This window comes from Phaenicophaeus curvirostris, chromosome 6 (assembly GCF_032191515.1).
Source record: "Phaenicophaeus curvirostris isolate KB17595 chromosome 6, BPBGC_Pcur_1.0, whole genome shotgun sequence".
Taxonomy (NCBI): domain Eukaryota; kingdom Metazoa; phylum Chordata; class Aves; order Cuculiformes; family Cuculidae; genus Phaenicophaeus; species Phaenicophaeus curvirostris.
In genome coordinates this window covers 15,652,005-15,676,635 of record NC_091397.1, presented here as the reverse complement: position 1 = coordinate 15,676,635, position 24,631 = coordinate 15,652,005, and the positions used below count along the sequence as shown (strand labels likewise).

General features: G+C 41.6%; 1 protein-coding gene across 6 annotated transcripts in view; it reads right to left on the bottom strand.

Annotated features, from left to right (window-relative positions):
- The window catches only part of EPC1 (enhancer of polycomb homolog 1), a 67,938-nt gene extending 45,303 nt beyond the window's left edge, over nucleotides 1-22,635 (bottom strand). For 3 of the 6 annotated variants that reach the window (XM_069859392.1, XM_069859394.1, XM_069859393.1), the window contains exon 1: nucleotides 6,255-6,715. In XM_069859392.1, coding sequence (XP_069715493.1) covers nucleotides 6,255-6,407 — 153 coding nt within the window. In that variant the 5' untranslated portion in view covers nucleotides 6,408-6,715. Of the gene's footprint in view, nucleotides 1-6,254; nucleotides 6,716-21,675; nucleotides 21,780-22,087; nucleotides 22,104-22,482 lie in introns of those variants that run through there. The other 3 variants (XM_069859396.1, XM_069859397.1, XM_069859395.1) reach the window with 3 other exon arrangements.
- Nucleotides 22,636-24,631: the final 1,996 nt, after the last annotated feature.

Sequence of the window (24,631 nt, the reverse complement as noted above, 5' to 3'; positions counted from 1 at the left end):
AGCCCCTGACTCACATAAAGCACTGATAATCAATCAATTCTCCCTATTTTCCAAAACCTTAACAATTTTCAATATTGGAGCACAACATGTACACCTTCACCATTATTACACATTTAATTGACACCATATACAGAACTAATATATTATCAAACTGCTTACATTGCAGTCCCCTGATCACAATTTCAAGTTTGGTGCCCGACTTCTCTATAGCATACAACAGGCCATCTATCCCAACTGCTAAACATCTACACACAACTGCTAACTTCCAGGAAGTTCTCAAATCCCATATGAGTAATCTATACTTCTTCCCAGATGAATGTGGTAATTTGTCTCTCCTGATCTCAAATTGGGACAGGCAATCTCATTCCAGTCTCAAACAAATACCATAGTTCGGAACAAAAGCCTAAGCCAACACTACCTCTCTGACTTCCAAAGGCAAACACTGCTGACACTGCTGGTACAGGTGGGTTACACACCACAGAATTAACCAGTTTCTTTAGGTCATCAGAGACAGTGCATAAATCGCTCATCATAAATGCTACCTCTCACCAAACTTCCTAACTTGCCTGAATGTTCAGGTGCACAGAATACCTTCCAACACTAAACACAATGTAACAGAAAGCTACGGTATAACTGAAGATGAAATACGCAATAAGCTGCCAGCGTTACTAAATAGTTGGGAGCTAGGCATGAAGCAGGAGGGGGGTGAGTGGAGGCGAGCAGAGGGGAGACCAAACACACACTTATTGCCTGCATATTCTGACACGGCATAGGAGTTTTCTTACATTTTAAATTGGGCTGTTTGTAGTGAGCCATCTTCCCCACCCAAAATTCTCTAGCTAGGGATCTCAGATCTTTTTCACACAAGCATATCTGAAGTTACAAATCTCAATACCAGACTAAAAGGTAAAATTAAGGCCATTACATGACCTCACAGAAAAATTTCTTCCAGCTCTAAACTGAGGTGTTTGTACGCTACTGCTTTAGACAAAACTGCAACAAACCTTTGTTTCTCTGTTCCTCTCCTATCAAGTTATCAGACATGTATACTCTCAGGAGTCTAATCTACGAGTTAAGTGCATAAAAATTAAGTGTAAAAAAGATTAGACTGCTGATAGTATGAGGCCCTGATTTTATATAGCAAGCAGAAAACCTGGACAAAGGGGAACATGACATTAACAGGAAGCAATACTCTTCATTTGCAGGACTCCTGAATCCAAGAGAACACAAAAAAATACCTGGATCTACTCTCCTCTTTAACTCCAAGATCCTTTAATGTTTCAGCTCTCTTCGTCTAAGAGGAAACCACTAAAAAGAGTACAATTCATCTATCTTAAGATTATACTTCTACAGCTGGGGAGGGAGAGAGGTAGGGACACGCAAATTCTCTTCTGTTAGCAAGCTAAAAACTTTATAAGGACCTTCCTGATGCTACAAAAAGAAGGGAAAAAAAAAAGACTAATCAATACTTGAAACCGATATGTGTAACTAAAAGTTACAGTATCTGTTATGATTTTACATTCATACAATTCTGATTGCACCTACATAATCCTAAAACACTTAGTATCAGTGAATCACGCATCAGCAACGTTCTGGTCATTTTAATACTTAGACACTATGTACACAGTTTAATTACCAAAAAATACAGACTTTTATGCAAGCACACACAGAATATAGATTCTTAAGCTGGCAAAGAAGTAATGCACAAAAAAAGACCTTTGCACATCCAGTCTCACACTTTCTGTGCAGCCTGTTAGTTACATCACGACACATAAGCAAACAATAACAGCCAAATGAACAGCTGTACAGCTTATTTCAGACTCTGGTTGCTTAATTCTTCTATGTTCTATGAGCAACACCAACTAAAATTAGAAAGCAAGCTCGAATTTTAAACTGAACCTTAAAAGCAGAACTCCACAAAGTGCACGGCAGAGATCCAGTAAGATAAGAAAGCTGCTACTCCAGAGCTAAGATTAGGGCAAAGATCAACCACTGGACCGTGACCTTAGTTGAAAGAGGGAGTTAAGAATAACACAATAAAGCAACAGGACTTCTCAGTGCTTGATGCTTTCTGCCCTGTCTCAACACCAATGACAGAGACACAGATTTAGAAAAGTTTACCTGGTGGAAAACATGCATCGAAGTGATATGAACTTCAAAAGGCACAGACTAAGTGGAAATATAACAACCAAAACCTTAGTATGACCAATGAAGTATCAGCATTTATACCAGGATAGCAAATTCTGCTAAGAAAAAAAAAATCAACAAAACCCCCTCAAACTCATGATAATTCCCCTATCCGTAGAACTGTTATTAACTCTGGAAATCTCACCAACATAAACATACTTTCTTATTTAGATAGTTAATTTCTCTGATGTATACTAGGGCATTTAATTAGAAGTATCTCTGCTCCCACACCAACATTTGTTGAGACACTGCTTCAACTAAGAAGTTCACATTTCCTGACATTTTAAATATGCCTTGTAAATGGTGGTACGAGGCACTTCAAACACATGGCTTTGGTCTTTAAAAACAAAAACAAAAAACATACACAAATATATTCACAGTTTTCCACAACATTTTATTTTTTTTTTTTAATATTATGACAAAGTCTCAAACCCCCTCAAAGTTTCTATTTTCAATCTAAGAGAATCTAGGAGCTGGGGATGCTGTGTGTGTTCTATCTCCTTTCCTTTCACAGAGACGGAGGGAAAATGAATGCTGTTTCCATTGATTTGGTTGGAGGCCACCAAACGTAGAACACTCGCAAAGCTGTGTGCTTTCTTTCCAAACCTTAAGTTACTGGATATTTTCATAAAGCTTGTATGCCTTTTTTGGGGGTTAAAGCATTTTATACCAAATAGCTAAAGTTACCTCCATTCTGCTTTTCCAGCTGTCTCCTTTCAGTCTAGAATCTGAATTTCAAGCTAAAGAAATGCAACATCCCCCCTCAAAACCAACAAATTAATGCATTCTTAAAAAAAAAAAAATCCTTCACATAGGATAAACAAATACAACCCACTTATTTCTTTATTGAGGCAGTTATGAATCAAAATAGGCTTGTTAGCCAAATCTGCATTACTACATCATTAACAGCGGTCTGCTGTCTGGTTCTCAACATTATACAGCACTGAGGATATCTTTTGCTCAAACACAGGATTTTGAAGTAATGCTGGGGATGTTCAGTGTTGCGTAAGTAGTGCCATTACATTTTGGAGGCTTTTTTCTTTTTTTAGACATGCGTATGTCTCCTGATAGTTTTTAGTTTCTTAGATCTAGCAGCAAACTTGGCAACAGCCACAGTGTGTTTACCCTAGAAACCCGGGAGCTAAACCAACTGTCAGAACACAGTTTCAGTTGATAACTTTAAGTACCACTGTCTGTGCGCCAAAAAGCTTTTTGTTAATTGTTTTTTACCTCCAAACAAAAGCAGTAGCTAAAGTTTTTAGACAGAAAGGTATACTCCTTAACAAAATTAACATTCCTCTAAGGTCTTTAGTTGCCACTCCTTTTTAAAGGGTTACTATATCCCTCTTATCAACAGCATATTTTAGAACTCAAATCAACTTAGCCAGGTAAAAACTCCTACAGAACGCTGCTCCTTGACTGAAGTTTCCAACTGTAGTAATAAGATGCTCTATTTTCCGTATTTATTCTTTGTAGGAACAGGAAGGGGGAAAAGATAGAAGGGAAGCAAAATACATTTCTTTTTTTCATCAAAGCATTAATTAGTCATTTAAATATCTTGTGACTTGATGCTTGAATATTAAATTGCTTTGATTGCATTCTTCCCTAGGGAAAGTTATTTAGTTAAGAGGAGAGCTCTTAACTCCAAATATGGGTTCATTTAAAATTACATTTATGCAAAACTAAAGCAATGTCAAAATTCTATTTAAAAAATAGTTATAAATGACTATTCACATCAGTTGAAGCCGCCCCCTCCCCCTAGAGTCTTACAGACACTTTGCCATCTGTTTGCAAAGAAATAGATAATACAAAATATTTAGTATTTTCACATGTATTAGGAACAAATGCTCTAACTCAAGTTTTCGGCTGCTACAGAAGACTGAACCCCCAACTTTCCCAGATCCTGCTTGGCATGAAATTTGGGAAACGGAATGCAGAATAGTATTAAACCTGTGAGGTTTCCCATAAAACTTTAGTCAACTACACATTGCTCTGTTGTGAGCACCAATATAAAACTGAAGAGAAAGCTTTTTGGGACAACAAGTGGGAAGGAAGGAAATTTACTAAGCCTGTAGAAACAAGGCAGGGAAAGACTTTTATGTAAAAGAACTGAAAAGGATTCAGGAACACCCCTGTGTTTACTGATGGCAAACAAATTTCTCTTGGGGGTGTGTGTACACACATATTCAGAACAAAAGCATGAGCAAACTTTAACTGCCGAATGTGTCCACCTACAGCTCTTAAGTTTAATCCTCAAAGCTAGATTTAGTAAACAAAAGCATTGCATTAACCACGGAAACAAGTCTTGTAATTAGCGTTTAAAAGGCTTCCCTTGCCCAGGACTACTTTTCCTTCACTAGAACATATCTCTCTGGGTTTATGAAGGCTATGTAGTTACCCCATATAATTTTCTAGCCTGAAAACTTGTAACTGCCAGGCAAACAGTAAAAGACAAAGACAACAACCTGGCATTTCTACATACATAAACATACGCATGCACACGCACTTGCCCACTTTAACCTAGAAATAAACCCAGCAAGCATCACAGCAAATACAAAATTTTAAGCTCCAGTGTATGTGGAAGTTAAGCGCTCTCTCATATTCAGAAACTACAGGTATCTATCCAGAACACATCTGCTGCATCAAAAGAAACACAAGCTTCTACGCACAGCTACTTACTGCTTGAATACTACTCCTAAATGAAGGGATACAGCACTAAAGTTTTGAGAGCCTTCACAAAAATAAACACCACCAAACCAAAACTGTAAAAAACCCAACAACAAAAACCACTTCACAATATACATTTAAATGAATGTTTATAGCAACTTGCACAGGACTTGGAAATACTGAAATATGTGAAAATGGTTGGCGGTTACACTAGGAAAGCCTCAAAGAGTAGTGACTGAACTAAGACAACATGCAAAGAGTACGCCAATTTACAAATGTTTCATCCTGAAGACAATAAAAATTCACAAAATGAATTAACTCAGAGCAATAGTGCCCAAAGAGAAGGCTGCATTCAAAGAAGATACCTGAATTTTAAGTTTTAAAGAAGTAACTCAAAGTTTGCTAGCTCTACAACTACTAACAGGAATACAGCCCACCACCTCCGAAGGACAATGGAAGCCTGACAGCCAGCAAAACTCACGACTACGAAATCGTAAAACCTGTTCTTATCACTACATTTCAAAACCTGTTAACATAGCTGTATTTCTACATATCTCTCCTCCTTGCTGTGCGTAATGTGCTAATGGGGAAAACCGAACAATTAAGGAAGTAATTGAAGAAAAACAAACACTGAAAATCACAAACCACCCATTTCGGAGGGCTTTTCGATAGTAACGCGGCTGCATATTAGGCCAGTCTAGGGATGTGATGAGCGAACAATTAAACGATCCTAAGAAGTTGGTTTAAGTTTCCTTCTCCACGGAGCCAGTAAAACTGAGAGGGAAGCAATGGGCTTCGGACCCCAAACTCGGACGTTCTCACTCTCAGCAACACTCCAGCGCCGACTTCCCCGTTCACGCAGACGAATCTCAGCAGACACCCCCTCTCCGCGCCCCCGAACACCCCCGGCGCCGGCAGCTCCCGCCGCAGCGCCCCCCGCCCGGCGCGCGCCCGCGCGTTCCCGAGCGCCCCCCGCCGGCTCGGCAGCGCCCCCCGGTGGGGCAGCGCGGTGGTGGCGGCGCCGCCGCGGCTCCCCGGCGCCCCGCGCCGCTGCCGCACACAAGGCCCGGCCCGAGAACCAAGAGACAAAATGGCGGCGGCCCGCGGTGTCACGTGACCCCCTTTGTGCCCGCCGGGGCCCCCCGAAAGGCGCCGCGGGCGCTGGCGGGGTGCGGGCCGGGGGCGGCGGGAAAGCGACGGGGAGAGCGCGGCGAGGGGGCCGCCGCCACCCCTCCCCGGGTCGTTCCCCCCCCCCCCCCCTTTTCCTCCTCCCGGCGGGCGGGGAGAGCGCGGAGAAGATGGCGGCCATTTTGTGCTTGCGCAGAGGCGAAGGTGGGGGCCCCGGGCGCGGGGGGGATGGAGGGACCCGGCCGGGGGGGGTGGGGGGGGGTCTCACGTACCGACTCCTCTTCCTTCTCCATGCCCGTGGGCATCTGCGGCACGGCCCGGTTAATGGAGGCATATTCGGCCAAGTCGGGCAGGTCCTCGCAGCGGAAGACGGGCAGCGGCTTGGAGGCGTCCAGCGCCCGGGCCCGGAACGACAGTTTGCTCATGTTAGGCGGCGATGGCGGCTCCGGCTGGGGAGGGGGGGGCGACAGCAAGAGCGCTCCGAGCTGAGAGCCGGACCCCGCCGAGCGCTCTCATGGAGGGACCGAGGCTCCCCCGGCGGGGCGGGGCGCGCTCCGACACGGGGCCCGGCGGCGCCGGTCGGCGCGGCTGGGCTGGGCGCTGGCTCCTCTCCTCCGCCGCTCCGGCTCCGCTCAATACGCCACGGCCAACATGGCGGACATTAAACCTCGACTGGCCGCCTCTTTCAGCCAACCCCAGCGCCACAGCCATTCCCACACTGCATCGCGCAGGGGCGCGCGCACGGCGCCGCCCGGGGGGGGGGTGAGCGCGCGGGAGCGCGGGAGCGCGCGGGGCGGCCGGGCGGGGACGGGAGACGAGGCGGCGGCTTCTTGGCGGCGCGCGGCCGCCCGGGCGGCGAGGAGCGGGCACCGAGGAGCCGGCACCGGGACGGGGAGCCCCGGAGCGCCCCTCGTTCGGAGCTCGGCGACTGCATTGAACAGACGCGCCACAAAGCCAGGGATAGGAAACGTGGAGTCCCGCTTGTCTCGGGAATGTTGCCCCGTGCCACCCAGGCGGCAGCGCAGCCCTGGAAGTGTCAACTGCTTCTCCCAAAATTCTCAACTCCTGCTTCTCCCAAAAGAGTCAACTCCCAATTCTCCCAAAAGGGTCAACTCCCAATTCTCCCAAAAGGGTCAACTCCCAATTCTCCCTAAAGTGTCAGCTCCTGCTTCTCCCAAGATTCACAACTCTCGCTTCTCCCAAAATTCACAACTCCCGCTTCTCCCAAAAGTGTCAGCTCCCCCTTCTCCCAAAAGCGTCAGCTCCTACTTGTGCCACCAACATCAGCTTCTGCTTCTCCCAAAAGTGTCAGCTCCTGCTTCTCCCAAAATTCTCAGCTCCTGCTTCTCCCAAAAACATAAACTCCTGCTTCTCCCGGGCCCTGCCAGGCGCTGTTTGCTCGGGAAGCGTTTCCCTGAGTGCAAACATTATGTTTTTGGTTTGTAACACCACTCGAGTCCTACAGTTAAATCAATAAATCCACATTCTTGAGTTAGAGTTGTTCTTATTAAAAAGTACAAGAAAGTGTGTTTTGCTTGACTCTAAGCATCACTACACTTCTAAAGCAAAATATTGTAATCCGGCGCTGCTATGTAAGAATCAGTAGACCAAGCTTGTTCTTTATCACATACTACTCATGGAAAACAGAACTTTCAGAAATAGGGTGTAAATGTAATGAAAGCATGAGAAAAGCATTATTTTCCTTAGTAATTTTAAAACTATGTTTATAATAAAAGCAAAAGCCTTTTTTTGTTAATCACACAGCCTCTGTGACAATAGTACCGCCGTCCTCGACCTTAAACAGCTCCTAGCCCTGAGATGAAATATCACTAGATGCAGTTAACAGCAACTATTTGCATGTCTGACTCCCCCACAGATCTCCCAAACTGTTTCACCTGCAAGTCATTTAGCTTCACAGCCTCCCTCGGACAAGAAAGTTTGTCTGTATTGCAAATGGGTAATGCAGCGGAAGACAGCTGCCAGGGACAGGGAGACTTTTTCTTTATGGCAAGGTTGTTGGGGTTTTTGTTTTGTTTTTAAAAAAAGGACAGGGGCTAAGAAATATCGCTACTAAGGAATATCGCTGTATTCATTTGTATTTCAATAGTTACATCAGGACCAAGTGTTAAAAGTGCACATTGCTTTTTATGCTAAATTTAAAGTTAAAGCACACGCTAGGTAGAAATAGTTATTCTAGAGTAATCCTAAAATAAATTGCACATAAAACATCTACAGACTTTTCCACAAATAGTGAATAATTTAATTTACCCAACTAGCAGGATAAGGTGATGACAAAAAATGTATATAGTGATACATTATCATAGATTGGCTTCGACCTAAAATGCTAAATGAAAATTAAATATCTGGCAGTTAAGCAAAAAAATAAGGCCATTAAATAAACCCTCCACTTCCACTGATGAAAGAAAAACAATACACGATGAAAAGCAAAGTATAGAAAATGTTCTGAACTGTGAAGAAAGAATATCCAGGTTTAAACTTATCCTTAAATGACCTTTGCCTTTCCAACCCTACCACAGGCTGAGAAAAGTGCAGAACAAGCAGAATGGACAATAACGTTTGGATACAAACAGGACAGTATGCATTAAGAAAGTGTTTTGGCCTGAAACTCTTACACTGATCAGCTTTTAATGTTTTGCCAATAAAATAGCTTACGTTTAACTATTTTGACTGGTCCTCAAAATTACCCAAATTAATTTGCTAGTAAGATGAAGAAAAGTGTGACATTTGGAAACAATGCCACATCAGCCCTGATTTCTGTCCTGTAAAAATGACAACAGGAAAAAGTATAGAACATCGACACTGATGTTTCTATTTTACCTTCCTTTCAGTTAGGATATGCAGATATATTTTAAGTTTTGCCTTTTTGTAGCACTTGCCAAAATGTTCATGTTACAGTTGTAGGCATCACTGCTCCACTACAACAGCAGTTAATCTAAAATTGGTATGTTTTGCATAATGACCAGACTACTCTTTGCCAGCTCCCAGTAAAAGATCAGTAAGCGTAAATTCACTCGTACTGAAGTGCTATGCGTCTTTTAAAAACTGACATTTAATGAACTGCAAGGTAAATGGAATATAATAAATATGGCACTTTGAATTGTTGTTCTTTCTTTGTACAAACTACTGAAATTAGATTTTTAACATTGGAGGCATTTCTTTAAGGCTTTTTGTGATTTCAAAATACTTAATTAATAGAACAAGCTTTAGTAAAATGGAATAACTTTCTTAAAAATTCTAGTGTTTATTTAGTTTTGTGGCTTAAAATATTTCTAAGGCAAAGAAAGACTAAGTAGTTTCTTTAAACACAAGTTGTGGTCTTCTGAATTTTTATATTCTTGTTCTCATTTTTTTATATTAGGAATTTATCTCCAAGTAAGTACATTATATAAAGGCAAGTACAAAATAAAGGAGCTAGAAGTGGAAATAAAGTACAATATTAAGGCTGATTTTGCATATGGGAGTTTTCTGTTCTTCAACTTTTAAGGAAAGCCTATTTAATTGAGAAAATCAATATCGACAGGAATACCTAGTATTAACAGTGAACAACTTGAAGTCATTCCACTCTCCAGCCTCACTGGAGGAGGGGGTTTTGTTTTTTTAAGCTTTCTTCCTTCCCCCCCCCCCCCCAAATAATGATACACTGAAATCCAGGATGCAACTGCGACTGGAAACCAAATACATTTGACTCCTTATACACACTCTTTTTCTCTGGCCATACTTTTCTTGTACCCACTTAAAACTGTAACAGACAACAACTAAAAGTAGAACATGTTTAAGGTAAAACATGTTCTCTGCTTCCTGGAGGAGTTTAAGGCCAGGTTGGGTAACCTGATCTAGTGGGATGTCCTTGCCCATGGCAGCAGGGTTGGAACTAGATGATCTTTAGGGTCCCTTCCAACCTTAACTATTCTGTGATTTATGTTTGTCTTTTGCCAGCCATTTGAAGAATAGTTCTTGCATACAGAAGATAATGCAGTATTTTGATAAACTGACGAATATGCTGAATACACTAAACTATACCCTAACTTGCATATCCACAAATATTTGCAATTTTTCATTACTTTACAACCTGTTTGTACTGTTGTAAAGCACACTAACTCATCATTTATTTACACAGCAATTTTGTTGACCAGTTTTTTTGACTTTTATCTCCATAAATGCTGACTACTCTTAATGGATGAAAAGTATCACTGGTCTCCCCCCACCACTCCTTTCAAAAATCAAGTATTAAGAAATGACAGATTAAAAAGTTACTATACTCAGGTTTCTTTCCAGAATGACTTACTCCTAGGGGTATGGAGAGATACAGGTGTCTTTTTTGTTCTGCAGTAAGCTATTATGGATTCTGTACATATATTCATGTTTTACATTTGCTAGTTATGCTTCTGTTCAAATTTGCTTCTCAGCTATCTTTTTTGTTTGTTTGTTTATCATAGAATGGTTTGGGTTGGAAGAGACCTTAAAGATAATCTCATTCCAGCCCCCTCTACATCAGGCCACTCAAGGCCCCATCCAACCTTGAACACTTCCAGGGATGGGGCATCCACAACTTCCTTGATTTTGTTTATGTTTAACATAAACAGCCATATTCTTTTAAATTATCTCAATGAGCCACCTGGCATTTGGATTAAAATGAGATAAATGTAGGCAAGTATGTCACTAGAGGTTATTCATTATTTTATAAAATATCATACAACAGTAATAAGTAGATGCATATAAAAATTATCTTAAGAGGATGAAGATTTCAACCGTAAATGAACTCATGTAATTCATAGTGAATTTCACTTTATTTGCTGGTGTCAACTGTCTGTTTTAAGGGAGATAATGGAACGGTCAAACATATTTAGAGTTCACCTGCCATACTACATAACTGGCGTAGAATGCCTTTGTGATAATTTCTGCTTGGTTTTTTGAAGATAATTTGGTGTTTCATTGCTTTGGCATCTCGGAGAATGGTATGATATATTCACATGGTTATTTTAGGTGTTCATAGTTGAGATACAATAGCAACAAAGCTTGTCTGAAGTTCTTTCTGAATCATAACTTGAAGTAATGACCGAGAAGATCTCTTCCTCAATTCGTCTCAATGAGAGGAAAGTAATTTGTCTTACATATACAGAAACAGTTTTTGTTTCTGCAGTGAACAGGCAGGTACATGTACTGCAAGGCCAAATTTTTTGGTTACCTTTATGTTTTTTGAAAGCACTTCCAGGTTATACTGCAGAATAACAAAAAGAGATGAGAAGGGTTGATTCTGCATTCAGTCTCCTACTTTTCAACAGCTAGTAAGTAAGGGGAATTCTTTAGACTCCAAAGCTGCCTAAAGAAAATTAAATTTGGAGATACAACATCCTGGTAAGATGAGAAGATTGGAAATGCTGAACAGGAGCATGTCATTTTTCCACTATAAAACCAATGACTGCTATTCTCATGAGCAGTATGTTACTACAAATGACCAGTAAAGCAGCATTACAAAACTAGTTGTTTTTAACAATCAGAACAGAAGCACAAAAGTTGGCTTTCTTGCAACAAAATCTGAAGTTTTAACACCTTGTTACAAGAGGCCATACTTAAAGCTGGATAAGGAATTACCATGTGATCAATAGTTTTCATATTTGAAAACTGCATGAAAGGAATCACAAGACAACACTATTTCGCATTAGGTAATGCTAACAAAAAATGAGATAGGCTGAAACGAGCAATATTTCTGTTTTCTCTCAGTCTCTCTGCAGGAAACACTCACTTTGTAATGTGTTGCCTTTGTTAACAGTATTGGTTTAAGTTACTGTGGTCCCGCTTTCTGCTCTGCCATTCATTCTTTTTTCTCCGCAGTCCTGCTGCCCCTTCATCAGTATTAGCACAGCTGCTTATGAAGCTGCACTGAGTACCAAGTTGGAATCTGATCAGATACTTTAACAGTGCAGAAAAAAAACCCCCAACTTTATAAATCAGAAAAGCCACTTGCAAAGAGTGATGTTGGAAGTTACGTTCCAGTAGCTACAGCTTACTGCCACTGCCCTTTTCCTACACATGATCCAGTTTGTGAATGCTACCGAATACAGTAGTCTAGGATGATAAAACCTGTGCAAAAGGATTTGAAAATGATAACTGTATATACCAATTAATACCCAAACAGTAGTACACTGTCATATGCCATAGTTGAAAACCTTTGCCTACAAGACTAGTGTCTGAACTAGTCTATAAATTATTTCTTGTTTTCTTTCACACAGCCTACATATCGTCATGTATGGGTGGGGTTTATAGTTTCAAGTACATATATAAAACAGGCAATATTTTCCAACATGACTGAAAAGAGTTATATGCCGGTTTAATTGAGTAATCTTACTTGGGGAATGTGTCAGACATACATATCCACAGAAGCACAGAATCACAAGGTTGGAAAAGACCCACTGGATCATCGAGTCCAACCATTCCTATCAATCCCATCGATTCAAAAGCAGAGTCCAGCATCCTCAGGGAAACTGAAAGGTGTTATGCCACTGAGCTGTATCCAAAAAAGGGGTAAAACCTCTAGCCAGACATTCTTTTACAGAGAAGAAACAAAGTGAACAGAGGAGTAGGGAAAGCTAGCACCACATTTCTACTTATGCAACCATAGCTAAGCTGTTGCAGGTGGTGGAGGCAGCTGCCTACATAGAAGGAGAAAAAAGACTGCAAGAGGATCTAATGATTTAGCATGATTATTTTCCAGACTCAATATTTTTCCCAACATCACCTCTACAGACAGAGCCCATTTCACCATTCTTTTGCCTAAAATGTATCTGAAGGCACAAAGGGTTTGTGGGAGTTTTTCAGTACTGTAAGTAAGAAGGGAACTAGCTTCCTTTATATGGCTTCTTTGGGAGACAGAAGTTTTTATGTGCATAGGCAAAACACATAATAATGGAAGCAGTTATTGTGTTAGACATAGCAGCAATAAAAAGCCAAAAATTATGCTGAGACTCTTCTGTTTTGAAAGATACCTTTCACTGTTTAAGTTCCCCTGGATTTCAAGTAGTCATACTAAGAACTGTAAGGGTTAAAAGATAAGCGATTTCTGAGCTTCTCCTTCACTCTTCCATTCCATAATATGTATTCTCTCCAAAGTATTATGCTAGATGAACCTTGAGCTCTTGCCTTAATCACCTTTAGCAACTTGTCCCACAAAATAATATCAAAGTTTTAAAATATAACCCTTTTGCAAAGTTTAAAAAAACCCCAAAAACAATGAAAAAGAGGACAAAAAAATATGTGACTTCATGCTCTGGATTTTTGTTTGGGGTTTGTTTATTTTTGGTTGGGTGGGTGGCTTTTAACTTAAGAATATCTTGCAAGTCAAATGAAGTTAATCATATAAATACGTATTACCAGTAGAAGAGACAGCAGAAGGGCAAAAATCATCCTTTTCTTGTTGGAAATGCAAAGGATTTGGCTTGGAGAAAAAAACAAAAACAGAAAATCAAACAAAAAAAACCCAGACCAAACCAAAGAAAAAACCCAAACAAACAAACAAAAAACCCAAACCAAATAAAAAAGCCCCACCCCTTCTCTTGCCAAGACAACTGCTAATTCATTAGTCAAAGAGCCAAGTACAGATTGTTTTGATATTCTGCATAAGATAAGGGGAAAGGCTAAAAATATGGAACAGAAATAGAAAAATTCTGCTTGTACATAGGTCTGCCGGTAGGCAGTAATGTGCTCTGTCCTGAATCCTTCAGCTAACCATTAAGTTAAAACCAAACAAAAATAAGACCCCCCTACAAAGACACCCCACACCACTCCATAAACCTTAGGCTGCTGCAGAGTTCACACACTAACCCGGGAGAAAGGAGTATACTGGCAACAAGCTACATTCCTTTGGATAACTTTAGAAAGTTGAGCACCACACTGTTAATTGCTTGGCTCTATATGCAAATACATAGCAAATTCAATCCAGTCAAGCTCATATGCTCTAACTTTTTAAATTTTGTTTTTAATATAAGTAATTTATTTTAGTATCTTGCACTTTCATGACAGACTAACTTGCAAGATACACACCGTATGAAAATTAGTTCAAGTGGTTCAGAGCTTCTGGATAGTACAATCAAGTATTTGCACAAGATCGGAATTATATTGCTGATTAAATCATGTGGAGTTACAGCCTGATATCTGCTCTCTAATGTCAAACGTTTTAATTGCAGTTCCCGAATCCGAATGAAAGTAGTATATCTGGTTGCCTCAGGCAATTCAGGAAAACATCCTAGGTAGGAATTAGCTAGGCTTCAGAAGCGTTTTGGTGCAGGGAAGTATACTCCCATCTTGGAATGAAGAGGCATTTCCTAATGCATAAGTTTAGATTGAAGTGGAGGAGGGGTAGCAAGCGTTTTTTTATTTCACATGTTAGTGGACTCTACCTACATACCTATGGTATGAGCAAACCCTCGTGAATTCCAGATCAAATTAATGGGACTGTGGTATTAAGTACCTAATACAGGTTATACCATCTTTACTTAAGATAAATACATTTCTCCAAAGAAAGGAAAAAAACACAAATAACTTAGCTTTTTGATTTCAAAAGTTTGATATTATTAGTTTGCAAGAACACAAAAATTCTTTCAACCTCAGGTGTGGACTCCTTTATGGTACATACCATAGTCTAAGTTATTGTCTTTTGGGATACAAACTAATCAAGATCATATTTATAACCAAATATTTACATAAACATGTTGGAAAGTTCCAATTAATAATGCTGTATTAGTGAAAAGAGCTCATGAGCTAAGTCTGAATATATATATCCAGCAGAGGAGGCTAGATCCGAATATAAAACTGATCTGATAATACTGTTTTGATATGTATATATTTTATGCCTCTGATGCTATAATTTAAAAAAGCAGAAAGCTTTGGTAGGGTTAACCTGAAGAAAATACATTTTCAGAGATTTTTCAACATATAGAGAGTGAAAAAACAACTTGAGAGAGTTGGGTGGGTGTTGAGAGGGGAAGTGTTTTGGTTTAGATCGGAATATGAAGTTGCCTTGAGAATAAAGACAGAGAAAATAATCTAAGGTGATTTCTCTATGTCACTAATGTAGGTGGGTTCAGAAAACCCAAGCTGATGTGATAACACTGGCATTTTCTTCTCCTCCCTACCCAGTGAAGTCCCCAAGTCTGCTGTAAGAGAAACAGTAACCTGAGAAACAAAACCTAGCGGAAAGTAGTTCTCTCAAATTGTTTAGGGTACAAGCAGTTAAGGCTCTCACCTCCTCACCTCTCTGTGACACAGACGTTCTATTCTCATTATCATATTAAATAATGTGTTAGTTTTACAGCTGTTTGACATCCTGTTGATCTATCCCAGAGAAGACAGGTCACTGTCACTAGCATAAGGGCCTGTGCACAAGCCAGGAACTGGTCACAGTTGCCAAGTCTGTTGAACTTCATCTGATTTGGAAGCAACTCAAGAAGGGTGTTAAAGGACATGACCTAATTTAAATAAAAAAAAAAAATCACGGGAGAACATAGATCACAGGAAGGAAAAGGGCTTCTTACATTAAAGCAGCTTATCTCAAAGTCTACTTGACTAGAGCTCCCAGGTCCCACGGATTCCTGCAATACCCAATTTTGAGCTTGGAAATTGATTCAGAGATGACAAAAGAAATCAGAATACTTTCTTACAGGATCTTCATCCATTATGTGATCATAAATAGATACAGGCCAAACAGAATGTGTGTTTTCAGAATCTTTACACCCAAGGCTTTTCCCCTCTCTGTTATCTCCTTAAAAGACGCTGATTGTGGCAGTTTTCTTGAATTGTGACCACACAATCACGTTGTCTAAAGGCATCAAAATATTCTGTCTTGTACTGATGCCTTTAAGACCATCCAATATAACATATCTGCTCTGTGTTATGAAATATTAAATTAAATTTTAAAATTTCTTAAGAAAAAACTCTCTGAACCAATTCATCCAGGTTACACGCCCTGTCTCTGCCTGGCATTACAGATGAAAAGTTATCAGGTAAAAAAGACCCTCTGAAGAAATTATCCTTCTGGTCATCAGGTTATGGCAGCACCAAGATTCCTAGGAAACACATGAAGGACCTAAGATGCCTATAATGCTAAAAGGCCCATATCAGAGTCACCTGGGTTTTTTTTAGCCCGTTTGAATAAACATGGAAATCTCTCTTATTTGTACTAACAAATATTCAAGATGTACAAACCTGTGAGGCCAGGGAGGTCTCACTTCCATTTAGCGAGTTTCTTAAGGCTCTGAGGGTGAAAGAGCGTTAAGAGCCAACTTGACGCAACCTAAACCATGCACAGGTCCGTGTGAGCATACACAGGGGGGACACACTTATCTGACTGAATGAAGGCATTCACATCTGAGCTAGTCGTACTAGGCAGATGGAGATCTGATCAGAATACTCAGCGAAGTTTAAAATATGTCTCGTATTGTAGCAAAAATCCAAAACTTGGAGGTTTTCCGTTTGGATCTTCTTTTGTTTGTTTTTTAAAGATGTGATTTACCTGACCTGTTTTTTGACTAGAATTACAGATTTAGCGATACCAATCTAAAGTCTGATAAAACAAGTCCTACATTAAGTGTTTACAATATAGTGATTCCAATTTGCTCAGAAGCATAGCTTACTGTTAACCCATCGAATCAGGAGTTAATACCACCTTAATACCACCTTACAGGATCGTTCCCTAAATATCTCACCGTATAAGTGTAAGCTCAGGTCTCAGAGAAAACACAAAATGGAACCTGACAAAAATAGATTGCTCTGGAAGGAACAAGTCCTCGGTTCCGCTCACTGTTCCTGGGGCTTCCCACAAATGACATTTAAACATTATGGTGTAAAATCCCCAAAGCAGCCCTGGGAGCAGGATGAGATCCAGCCCACCTCTTTCACGCTTCCTCTGGGTCTCCCACTGCTCCACGCATTATAAAATCTAACTTCTTCTTTTTGCTTTCCCTAGCAAAACTGATCCAGATTGTCTTCAGCAACAGAAGATGGAGAGTCGGCGTCCCACCACTGGCAGCCACTAGCTCCAGGTTTGAATTCCCATGTATTGCAGAAGGCCTAGCATTTAGAGCTCTTGCTGTTTTTACTGGTGCTCAAACCAATAGACGTTGGCATCTGTAACTACTGTTTTCTATCATATGGTACTGTATGCCTCTGAGCATTTACCATCTGGGACCTCTGGAACAGCGTCTCAACTCCCTGCACAACTGGTGGAGACTGGTACTCATAGGTTATTCGGCAGTTCCCATCTCTCTCTGTTGTTTATAGAGGGAGGTAAGCAGGAAGGAATTTTTAGCAAATTTACTTACATTTTAAGCACCGCCTTCTTTAAGGGTCAAATTCTGACTACCACTTTCAGACTCTAGCTATTATCAGTAGAGAATTTATGAACAAAACTTACTATTAAGGAAATTTTGTAGTATCAGTATTATCTTGCTTCTGGGAACGAAGGACAGTCCAGTGGTAATACGATATGCTGGAAACACGACATAGCTAAGAATCTAAAGAAGCCTGTGGAAGCTGAAGCTATTGGTATGTGGTTGTATGTGTCCAAAGCATGCCTCATTGCTTACAACAGCAAGCCAGAGAAATTCTGTTTCAAAGCACTGATATTTCCACCTCCCATATATTTATTAAAGATTTTAAAATCTAGGTTTGTCTCAAGGATTTGGACCTCTTCACAACATGAATTAACTTCCTGAACTATTTGATAAAAGAGAAAAAATATGAAGATTACTAGAAGGTGGAAGGATGTGATAGCCATAGCAGCTTCTTCTGGCATATAGGAGATCATTTCATAACACTGAAAAGCCATGCAAATACCAATCCGGAAGAGTGGCCTAACTTTCTAGAAGACCAGAGTCTGAAGCAAGCAAGAAATACATCATCCTTTGTTCAACTGGGAAACAGGTCATCCTCAAAGCAAGTTTTTAAGATGTAATTCTTTGCTATAACTTGATGTTGACGTGTATGATGTGGACACATAGAAAAGCCACGAAATAAGAAAAGTGAAAAACAAAGACTATGTCACAAGGTTTAGAACATAAAGATACCTTTTCCCCTGCTCCTGAAACCTTGCTGAGTGTTGACTCAAGGAAACAATTAATAGTTTAGAACCCTCAAAAGGGAAGTCAGGAGTCCCAGCCGCCAAGATGCGTGATCACCACAGGAAAACAGAGAATGCAGCGTTACAGGAGTGAAAGAAGCAGGAGCTACAGTTTTATTCGAACTGAGTCCCAAATGATGTTGTTTTATGCTACTAGCACACATCTGGGGAACTGTCTCCACATTACTGGCTAACTTTGGAAGCTGGTTAAGTCTGCCTGGGATCTACACACATCTACACTTCCATGACAGTTTTAGACAGACGCTCGTTTTCACCCTGTGCCTTTTACTTGAGTATATAATACTAGTAATATTGGTAGGAGAAACACCATGAAGGCACACAGAACATTTTGGTCAGTCAGGATAAGTTAAGATCTTGGAAAATATTATTAGGTTTACAGTAGCATGTTATACTTCAGAGAGTTTTAAGCCAGGAGAGACAAATATCTTTGAAAGGTTTACAGAATTTCTTGGTAAAAAGGACACTGTCTCAGGAGAAAAATATATTCATTTTGCCATCTTGGAAAGGGAGGGATATATACTGGACAAAACTAAGAAACCTACCAAGACAAAAAAGAAAAAAAACCCAATCTCCTGTGTTTTAGGTCCTGGTATTCCACAGGCAGGCACATAATCAAGACAGAGCCACCCCTTGGTAATGACTCTTCCTGGCGCTTCTGCGGAAGATGCAGGAGGTAAATTAGTTACCATTCAGCTCTGAAAGGATGCTAAATCTTAATCAATTCTTATTCCTTATGAGCAACACATCTACTGGGAAGTACTTCTTGTCCAACAATGGGTCAAAAAGGAAGCAGGAGAGAAGCAAGAAAATCTCTGAATTGCAAAACGTCAGCAATATGAGAGAAAGAACAGCAAGTGTGAAGCCAGTTTCTGTTCAGCATTCATGAGCCAGAGGCTGGCTCCGAGCAAGAAGACCACTCACAACAGTTCATTCATGGCCTGCGTGCACAGACTGCAGTCACAAGAAATCACCACTTTCATAGGCCAGGACGACAAGAGGAGCAGAATCATGAAATTACCTTCAGTAGTTTATCATTTGCTCAGTACTGTTGTCCATGGATGAGCAAACTGAACATCGGTCCACAGCATGTAGAGAAGAAAAATGAAAGTTGTATCGGAATTACTCAGATGTAAATAACCCAGTGATTCTCTAAGACTCAACAACAACAATTGGCTTTATTTCCATTAGCATAACCCAAAATGCCAACCTTGTGACCTAGTGATCAGGTCTCAGTGATGGAAGATGTCCAAAATCCACGCTTTCTAAGAGGGTCCATATCTTTATATTTGTCCTAAAGACCTAAGAGTTGTACCAGGGCACTGAAGATGCAACAATCATATTGCACTGCAAGGCCAACACGACTTTATGCTCCAGCCAAGACTCGGTGAAAGCAGACTTTTTCTGATAGAGGAGAGATGATAAAAGCTGACTGCTCTCTTGGATATAGATGTCTTCTAGTGGAAGAATGTTACAAGATATATTTACCTAAGGCAGAAGTAAATTTTACCTCCTATTACAGAAAAAAAGGAGACCATTGCAGAGATCTACTTGAAGTGCATATCGGTTTACATAAAACTAAATAACTTAATAAGCAAACTTTCTTTAAAGACAAGATCTAAATGTATTTTTGAACATTCAAATGCTTATGCTAATGAGAAGTTTGGAGACTGTTTCAAATTGTCCAGTATTTGTCAAATTTACTCTTGGAAAATAATGAAGACATTGAAATATAAAATAGATGCAAAGGTTTCTAAAATTGTCAGCTTCATGTCACTCCAAAATAATAAGCACATTGATTTCTTAAACATGTTTTAAAATTAATGTTAAATTTATTCCTGAACCTGTTGAGTTTTTTAATATATGCATCGATCATAGCCTTGGCTATGTCTTCCCACCCATCTTCTCAGAACGTTAATCAGTCCTGTTTTCTTAACCATCTAATATGGATGTTAGCAGAAAGCCTTCCAAAACGTTTGTACTTAGAACCGGTGATCTGTAGGTTGTTACAAAAGAAAAAATAACAGATATTAATATGTATCTATTTATAAATACATGCATGCTCCACTTAGAGACAGGAAAGGAAAAAACCCACCCACCTCAGGTGAATCCTGTTACAATCCAAAGGACCACGTTAGGTTTTCCCTTCTTTACAATCCCACCCTTATACACAATCCAAACTCCTACAGACCTCAACAAGAAATCTGCATATGCAAGCACGCACGCAAGAGGGACCTTATGGTTTGATAACCAGCGGTAAAACATAACCTTTAACTTCACAACAAGCAAACAATGGACTAGTTGCACAATAAATGTGAACCAAAGCCTTCCATATTGCATGCAAAAATCATTTAAAAACCTTTCATCTACAGCCACTGTAAAATCACCTCGGGGGCGGGGCCGAAAAATCTCATTACAGAAGAAAACTGGTCTCTAGGTACAGGATTGAGGGGAAAAAAATAAAAAAACCCTGCCTCATTACACAAACCGGGAAAGGGTGAGGTCATGCCTGCTCCGGGCCACAGTTCATGCAACGCTACCCATTGTCAGAGATACAATTCAATCGTCTTTCTACCCAACCTGCGGTTAGTTTTGATACGGAGAAAAAGAAAGATACAATAGATGAAGCCGTGCCCCACCTTTCTCCCCCCACCCCAGCCCCCTCCCCCTTTGGAGCCAGGGACACAAATTGTTTCGGAGCCCCACAGCGCCACCAACACCGATCCATGCAAAACAAAAAGGATCTCCCACCGTGTGAAAAAAAAAAAAAAGCGCCTAGAAAAATGCCCAAAATTACAAAATGTCTCCCAAATGTACCTTCTAGGAGGAAAAAGAACAAACAAACCGCTCGCCCCCACCCCCCAGAAAACCCCACCGAGGCACCTAAATGAAGGAGGGTGAAATGAGAGCCTTTATATAACTAATGCTTTCAGCTAATTGCCACGAGAGCGCTAATTTGTAAATAAAAGGTCACTGCTTAGTAAGAGACGTAACTTCATACAAACCCTGCTATGTGCATCCCCACCTTCACCAAGCCAAGGGCAGTTTCCCCCCTACTTTAGACCAAAGTGATCCACCAGGAGCCATCACAAATGGCATTGTAAACTCTTTTAGCCAGGACCAGACCGTACAGCAGCAACGTAATGTGCTTCCCTCTACATTAGAGCCGCATTATATTTATAAAGGCGGTCACATACTTGGTCCTGGATCCCTTTATTACTCGATAAAGAAACCCCCAAAGAATAAGCCAGAACCAAAAAACACCGAGTCTATCTCGAAAATACCCGAGTTCTTATACTCAAATTGAACTTAAATTGCTGTTAAGCTTCGCGTGTATAAAATTTTGAAGAGGAAGCAAAACTGACTTCAGCAATCGCCGATATTAAGGAGACATCGCTGGGTGGGATACACGCGAGATCAAAGCGAAGAAAAATACAAGGCTACGTTTTGTTCATCGCCACAACGAAAACCCTCCACAGCGCTAACACACGCCGAAAAAAACCCCGCAGCCACGAATATTTTTGGTTAAAAAGCCAAAAACTTACCCCCGGAGAAGGCAGCCCTCGCCGAAGGGCTGTAACAATATGGACCGCATACTCGCTCTCCAGCACCCAGCCACCTCCACGCTGCAAAGGGCTCCCCGAACATCCTTAAAATATTTCGCAAATGCAAAAAGTGAGACTTCTTTTTTTTTTTTTTCCTCTTTTCCTTCCCCCTCCTTCCTCCCTCCCTCCCTCCCTTCCCCCCGCCCCCGGCAGGATCGCCGGGCGAGGACGGAGGCGGCTCCGCCGCGGGCGCTGCCGGCAGCCGGGGGCACAACTTTGCCAGGGCGGCTCGCTGGGCTCGGCGGGCAGCGGCCCCGCGGCTCCCTCCTCCTCCTCCTCCTCCTCCTGCCTGGAAAAAAAAAAAAAGCCAACCAAAAAAAAAAAAAAAACCACCGCGGCTTTGCCATCTTACACCCGCCTTCGAAGCGCACAGGACCGGAGTCTGGCGCTGGTTTTCGGTGACACTGCAAAACTACGGCTCCCTCCACGCAACCTCACCCTCCCGATCCCTCCCCTCACCGAGCGCGGCCGCCTCTGGAGAATTAATAAAGAAAGACGGCTGGAGAAAAATAATTCCGAGACTTTGCCGTTTGTCGCTGGGCCCGGCCCGGCCCCCGCCGCCCACCCCGAGCAAGTTTCTGCCCCTCCGCGCACCCCGCGCCCTTCCCCGCGGCACCGGGCGCCCCCAACCCCCGCAGCAGCCGAAAAAGCCAGTCATGCCTGGAACAAAATCTGCGATTCCTGGAAAGTAGGGAAGGCTCCGAACCCCAGCGAATACTCGATTTACTTACAAATACGAACACCTACCTTACGAAAAGAACTAAATTAACACTAAATTCAACAGATACATCCGTTACGGCAGGAATAGTTTTTCCATAAATACTGTTTTAAAAACCCCTCCTTATACTGACTGACAGAATTCTACCATGCTGCCCACAAACAAAATGGCTGTGGCACCGAGTTTTTTGGTTCCTCCCACTGTGCCTCCCCCCGGCCTCCAGGAAGTGGTAGAAATCCAAAATAAAATCCGCACGAAAAGTACAAAGGCTCAGCCCGACTCCGCGGGCGCCGCGGCCGCCGTTTCCGACGTGGTACTTTCTCGAGGATTTTTCTTTTATTTATTTCTTGGTTTTTAAAGGGCATCAATCACTGGGAATCTACATGCCTGTGTAATTCGAACTTCCTGCTCTTACATATTTATAAGGTCTTTCACCTATCTTGGCAGGCTTTCAAATGAAGTGGGTTGGGAAATTCGATGCTGTGGTGGCTGTAGTTTGTGAGCTGAGTCAGGTAGCGCCCGCTGGAGCGGGGCTGGGCTCTGCAGGGCCCGGCCAGGGCGAGATAAAATTACCCCCTGACATATTACAGCCTGCCAGGCAGCACGTAGGCGCAGGGAGGACGCTGGCATGAGGATTCTCAGCGAAAACTGCAATTTAGGCCTCTCACATAGAAACACAAGCTTTGTAATATTTATATTTTTGCATTTGTGGGTCGCGCTAGCCTGCCTGAATTGTATTTTCTGTGGAAATAATGTGGTTTTCTCTTATTGTGACCCTGTGTAGTGTTTGTAGTGTTGGCTTTTTTTTTATATATAGATACAGAATCATAGAATAACCAGGTTGGAAGAGACCCACCAGATCATCGAGTCCAACCATTCCTATCAAACACTAAACCATGTCCCTAAGCACCTCGTCCACCCGTGCCTTAAACACCTCCAGGGAAGGGGACTCAACCACCTCCCTGGGCAGCCTGTTCCAGTGCCCAATGACCCTTTCTGTGAAATTTTTTTTCTGATGTTCGGCCTAAACCTCCCCCGGCGGAGCTTGAGGCCATTCCCTCTTGTCCTGTCCCCTGTCACTTGGGAGAAGAGGCCAGCTCCCTCCTCTCCACAACCTCCTTTCAGGTAGTTGTAGAGAGCAATGAGGTCTCCCCTCAATCTCCTCTTCTCCAGGCTAAACATCCCATCTCTCTCAGCCGTTCCTCATAAGGCCTGTTCTCCAGCCCCTTCAAAATAGCAAAATATGGCATATTTAAATTACAGTTGGTCATAAAAATGTCAATATGTGGTCCTGTATCTGAACCACCAGCCTTGCCGGGCAATGCCACAGCTCCTCTGGCATTTGCCTGATGGGCTGCCCAGGGCCTGGTGCGTTCCCCATGGGAGCCCTTTTCCTGCCTTTAGCGGGAGTTAGGATGGAGACAGGCTGTCAGACCTGCTGAGCCTGATCCCGCCCTATACTGGAAGACTTGAACTAATATTCGCATCCTATTCAAAACCTTTTTCAGAGGCGCTGAAAACTTAGTGAAATTGGTGATTTTTTTTCCCCTGGAACCATCTTGTATTTCTAGATTTCAAAATAAATATCTGCAGAGAACCTAGAGAAAATTTTGTCATTATTATTATTTGTTTGTATTATCATGCTATCTAGCAGCCTTAATCCTGGACTATGATTGCCAGTGTACCATGTACTGTACAGAAATATAGGGCAAAAAGATAATTCCTCCCCTGAGGAGCTCAAAAGTATAAGACAAAAGACAGCAGATGGCTACAGCCAGATGACGGAAACAATGAGACTGTATTGATCAGCTAGGAAGGCACAGTTTGCAACACACCATCAGCCTAACTCTTCTTTCTGTGTACACACCACGGCAAAGAAGACGTAAGGTAGGATTTAATGAAGAAAATGATTGGGTTTGTGGCTGTGGAAAGACAACTTCTCTAACAAGAAGGACAGACTGGAAGAAAATGCAAAGATGTGTGTTTGAAAAAGCAGTGGATGAACTATGGAAGTCTAATCAATTTCGCATTAATTTCTTTATAATGACAGAAAATGGATACGGAGGGAAGTAGGCTATGAGAGCATGGAACATAACAGATGCAGAGCTTGTGTTTGATACAGGAGTGGCAACGGAAGGATCAGAAAGGTGTGGTGCATGGAAAAATCATAAACTAGGC